General features: G+C 32.2%; 1 protein-coding gene across 5 annotated transcripts in view; it reads right to left on the bottom strand.

The window, feature by feature from the left end:
* Nucleotides 1-5,419, bottom strand: part of LOC106682591 (protein bric-a-brac 2) — a 59,137-nt gene that overhangs the window by 25,908 nt on the left and 27,810 nt on the right. The window contains exon 6 of one of the 5 annotated variants that reach the window (XM_014423533.2): nt 804-2,294. The exons of the other annotated variants lie outside the window; for them this stretch is intronic. Coding sequence (XP_014279019.1) covers nt 2,065-2,294 — 230 coding nt within the window. The 3' untranslated portion in view covers nt 804-2,064. Of the gene's footprint in view, nt 1-803; nt 2,295-5,419 lie in introns of those variants that run through there. 5 annotated transcript variants of the gene reach the window in all.

Genomic DNA, 5,419 nt, shown 5'->3' with positions numbered 1-5,419 from the left:
TTTTGGCAATAGCATATTCATATTTGGATCTACACATAGACCCAAAGAACAAATTGTTTTCTGAAACCACTCTGTTTTTCATTTTAAGAAAAATTGAATGATAACAAAATAAGAAATAGAAGAAAAAAAATTATTTAACAAAAAAAAAAAAAAAAAAAAAAAAAGAAACTGAAAGAAATATTAGTGAAGGTTAGGAGAGGGTATTTCAATTTAATTAACATTTTTGGATAAATTTTCGTTATGAACTTGGCAGTTCTTTTTTGCAGGGATCGGAACCTCAATGAGGTCAGCAGACTTGCAGAAGTTGGAACAGAGAGGTTCTATTGTATGCACCCAGAACTATTATATCTGGTGGAAGCTAAGACGGTACTAAACACAGTTTGGGACAAACCAAGGTGAAAGGAAGATGCTAGAACTCTTCCCACCACTTTGAACGCAAGCTAGAAAAGTAACCTCCATTGACGATTGCTTATTGTCATCATGTGCTTTCAATGCACCATGGCTTGACGATAATGGGTGGTCAAAGAGTAAATTTTGATAAAATTTAATTTTTTTTCAAAGCTACCAGACTGACAAGTCGTTAAAAGAGCATTTTCAGCTCTAGATCACATTTTGAGTGATTATATGGACAATTAGAAAAATTAAATTTAACACGAAATATAATAAGTAAGAAAAAGTGTTAAATAAAATGCACTTATAGGTATGTTATTGTTCATATTTGTTTATCAACAATTTAATTTTTGTATTACAAGTTATGAAATATAAATTTTTTTATTTTATAATTAAACTTTTATCCTGCCTAAATAACAATAAAAGTTATGTTTATATGTGCCATTAAATTTCTTATATTTGAATATAAAAAAATGATATAATATAGCCTCAAAGCACTAATTCAAAAATATTTGAGGAATGGTCTAAGAGAGAAGGTATGCTATAGTCTTTCCACTCAAGCATGAAACGTAAAGGATTGAGGAAGTAGTTCAGGAGACACAACCAATTTCTTGATAAATGAGAAAAGGCCTCTCTCACTTACTACCACTGTCTCATGGCGGTGCAATTTTGATGGAAATGAATCCGGAATGAACAGCCGAAATGCTTCAATTTAAATATACAACTAATTGAAATTAACGTTTTAAATTCTACAATATAATAATGTGGGCCGCCCATAGCTCAGTGGTTAAGACACAGTCTTATCAATTTGATGTCTATTGGCGGTGCCGGTTCGAATCCGGCCTGGGACGTTGACTTTTTTCATTGAGTGGCGGTCCCACAAAATGAAGAACTTTGACCCCCAACCTATGCCTTGATAGGCAGTATAGGACTCCAATGGGAGTCTTGGCCGAAAAAAAAAATATATATAATAATGTATTTTGATCGTGTTTGGACTCATTTTAGTTAGAATTCAAATTAAAATTTAAAATATTAGTAGTAGTGTGACAGTGATCATAGAGGGAGACTTTTTCCAAGTATCGGGAGGTTGGCCATTTCCTTGAACCATCTTAATCCTCTGGATGTCATAGTTGACCTGAAAGACTCCAAGCGAAGACAGGACGAAAACTGGAGACAAAGCAAGGATAGCCCTTTTAGGGTCACACAAAACTGATTCTATACCTTTTAAAAATACATCCACAAATGTAAAACAGGCAATGTCATCAATGAATCCTCAACAGCTAAAACATTAATGAAAATAATTTTCTGATAACTCAATCATTTAAATACAAGAACTGAATTTTTAAGGAGGTATCAAACTTTGAATTATGTTTTTCTTACATTCAAGTTTTTTAGACATCGCCTGTTTTTATCCCTTTATTTTTCGAATATGAGATAGAATAAAAATCCGGTCTCTGATAATAAGGTCGCTTAGACTCGAGTGACTGTAATCTGTAACATAACTTAGTTCATGCTCTTACGAGCTTAATTCTTCTAAATTGGCTCATTTAATAATGATCTTAGATGATTATCATTGGAAAATAAAGTCAGTCAAAAGTATCAGTCCTATCATAATTAATTGACAGTATTTGGAAACTATCAAAGCCTTGAGTGGCGGCAGACTAAGGGGTGAGGTCATCGATGGCGCTGCCGTTTGAGGGGAGCGTTGTGCGTCTGAACATGGTGCTTCCGGAGGTACTCCTTGTTCTTGAAGAGCCGCGAGCAGACATTGCACGGCACCTTTTCTCCAGGCATGTGGACGTTGGAAATGTGCTGCCGTAGGTTGCCCGAGTTGGAGAAGACCTTGCCGCACAGGTGGCACCTCTGCGGCTGCATGCAGCGCCACTCACCCCTCCGCCCGCCATCTACACATCCACATCCGCATTCGTTCCATCAACCGCACGCTAGCTATTTATTGCAAGACTACTAAAGCTAGCTAAGCTACCTCCTATATTAAGTGCTATCTAATTTTGATTCGCTAAAATTTTTTTGACTGATTTGGATATAGTGAGGAAGCGTCTAAAATCACATGATTCTTATAATCATTGAAAACAAATCATATGCTATTATTTTTAATTAAACTATTACTGCCAATCATGTTACCTCACTTTCACAAAATCAGCCCAATGTTAAAATCCAAAAACACGTTTAACTTAATAACAAAAAGGTTATTATGCCAGACGTGACAGAATGATGGAATAATTATGTCTAAAACAAATAAATATAATCTATTCATTATTTCAGACCATCCTAATACTACTTAAAAAATTTCAAGCAAATTTTATTCCAGAAAACATTATCACAGCTTTTATCTATATCAATTACTGAATAAAAAAGATGGCTTAAGCGAATATTAGTTATTAAAAAAAAAATTAATAACACCAATTTTTTTTTATCAATTATACCGAAAGTTATAATGACCATTTTCATAAAAATAAAATATGTACTGTAGAAATAATCAACTTGCAAAATAAAAGATGAATTGTGTGATAAGAATTTCCTCAGAACTGAAAGTACTATGAAACAAGCTTTATATAATTTTTTACAGTTTTATGTGTGCGTTGATGTTGTAAACCCTCTTCAAGACAATGGAAACATGATATGAGAAAATTAAAAGATTTAAATAAATGCGAAAAATATGACAAAACTAAAATTGTTAACGTACAAATAAGTAAATAATTTCACACTTAATGATAAGAGGTATGGGATAGACTTTTGCAACCTAGATTGGGAGAAATGGTTCCATATAGATTGTATCAGATTCTATCAACTATTTTCTCTTACATATGCATGAACTCATTTTCCTTGGCACAACTATATTTCAAAAACGACTTGTCTGATTTGGTACAAATTTGGAGGAAAGTTGGTGATTAATGTAAAATGAGTTTAGCACCAAATTTATCAGATTCCTTCAACAATTTTCACTTAACCAAGCAAAGGACTCTTTTTTTTGGATTCAACTATATTTCAACAATGGCTCATTTCCTAAACATTGTTCTCAAACAACAAATCGCTAACCTTGAATTATAGGTAATTACTCAATAGAAATTTTCAGAAAAAAAAAAAAATTATTTCCAAAAAATGTAATTTTTACTGTAGAAAATAAGAGAGGTAAAAAAAAAAAAAAAAAAATATATATATATATATGTATATAGTAATATCCTTTTTCTTTTTAAAATCAATAGTTGATTTTCATATATATATAAATGATTTTAGTTATGTTTTTATTTTATGTATATTGTTTCAGTATTATTTATTTGTTTTGTTAAATCAAAAAAGTAAGCTAACCAATTTTGATCAGTAAAATATGCAGTCACAGAAGATATCGTTCAACGCCAACACAGTCATGTCCTGCAAAAAGTCTGTTGAATCGCAGCCATGTTGAGCAGATTCAAATATTTTAAAAACTTTATTTTAACATCCAGAAAAAGATCACTGTTGGTGAAATTCTTTTGTTGGCATTAGGCACGGGCAAGAAATGATGTTTCCTGAAAGCGGGAGGTCACCATCATCTTTTGCCTAGCTCAAGGGAGACATCTTGAAAAAGAAGACATTTCGATGTTTTGACTCTTCAGAGTCACCCAAGAAGAATAAGGCTCTTTGCTTTGGATTGCCAGTGAAGAGTGAAAACTTTTAGAGGACAAATTCTTTGCTAACAGTAAGTATTTGTTTGCTGAAAGATTGTTTACAGCAAGTGTTAGTTTGGTGAGAAAAAAGACAAAGAAAACCATCTGTCATCATAGAAGATTGTATAAACTGGTTAGTTTCGCTCTACCTAAAATCAAATACATTTGTAAAAGTAGATAAAAAATTAATCTAATTAAGTGTTACTAGCAAAAAAGTTCTGTTCTGATTGCCTAGAAAGCCTGAGATTAGGAGTCTAAAATATTCTAAAATTTAAATAAAATTCTATTATCTATTTAATATTAAAGCTTTCACAATTTGAACTCACAATCTCCCCCCCCGGCCATTTGTGAGGCCCGTCAGCCAATGGGTGGCACTCACAAAAATAGGTGTGCAAGTGACGGATCCACCCTATGAAAACCACATCAGGAAACGCGCAATGTATTTCTTAAGTACATCACGCGAGGCCTTGGACCTCCACAGTCTGTTGCGCCAATGAAAAAAATATATATATAAAATTCCATTTATTTAAAATGAAATAAAACAAATTTTATAAGTTTTAACTAATTTAATATATAAAAGATGGCTTCTTCGAAGAATGGCTTGGGTTCAAATTAAAAACTTTAATATTTAACAGATAATAGAATTTTATTTCAATTTTCTAACATAAGAGACTCTTTTCTCAGGGCGGGTTTCTTGGCAATCAGAAACAGACGACACTTTACTAATAATAACACTTAAACTTAATTAATAGATATTCTACAAATAAAATAAATTTCAGTTAGAAACAAAACTAAACAATGACACAATCTTCCTTTGATGATATATGACTGTTGACATCCTCTTGTCCATGATGCTATCCAACTCTTAACAATGGCTTCCAGTCCTTCCCGCTTCTAGCCGATCAGACGTCTTCTCCCCAAGCCAGCAAAATCAAGAGTCTCCATTTCCTCTCTTCTGTCTTCAATGTTCACTGGTCGATCCAAAAATAATCGATTGTAGTACAATCGCTCTGCTTTACTTGCTATGATTTACGATTTAAATCATAGTTTATTGATAATTGTTACTTTCTTCCATTTCTTCTTTGATTATTCCTTTTCCATAATTACTGCATAGGAACAACAAAAGTTGAAAAATTTCAATCCATGTTATCAAACACAAACAACCCAACAAACACCTCAGAAGGACGTGCACCGCTATCTTTCTTGTTTTGAACAGCGTATTTATTTAAGACAATGAAAACTGGTTAGCTTGCTTTTTGATTTAAAATAACAAATAAACAATATACTTAAAATAAAAACATAACTAAAATCATTTATCTATAAATATAAACTATTTATTAAAAAAGAGGATATTACAATATATA

This window comes from Halyomorpha halys, unplaced genomic scaffold (genome assembly GCF_000696795.3).
Source record: "Halyomorpha halys isolate HHAL.00 unplaced genomic scaffold, Hhal_1.1 Scaffold426.1, whole genome shotgun sequence".
In the NCBI taxonomy this organism is placed as follows: domain Eukaryota; kingdom Metazoa; phylum Arthropoda; class Insecta; order Hemiptera; family Pentatomidae; genus Halyomorpha; species Halyomorpha halys.
This window is presented reverse-complemented; position numbering and strand designations above follow the sequence as displayed.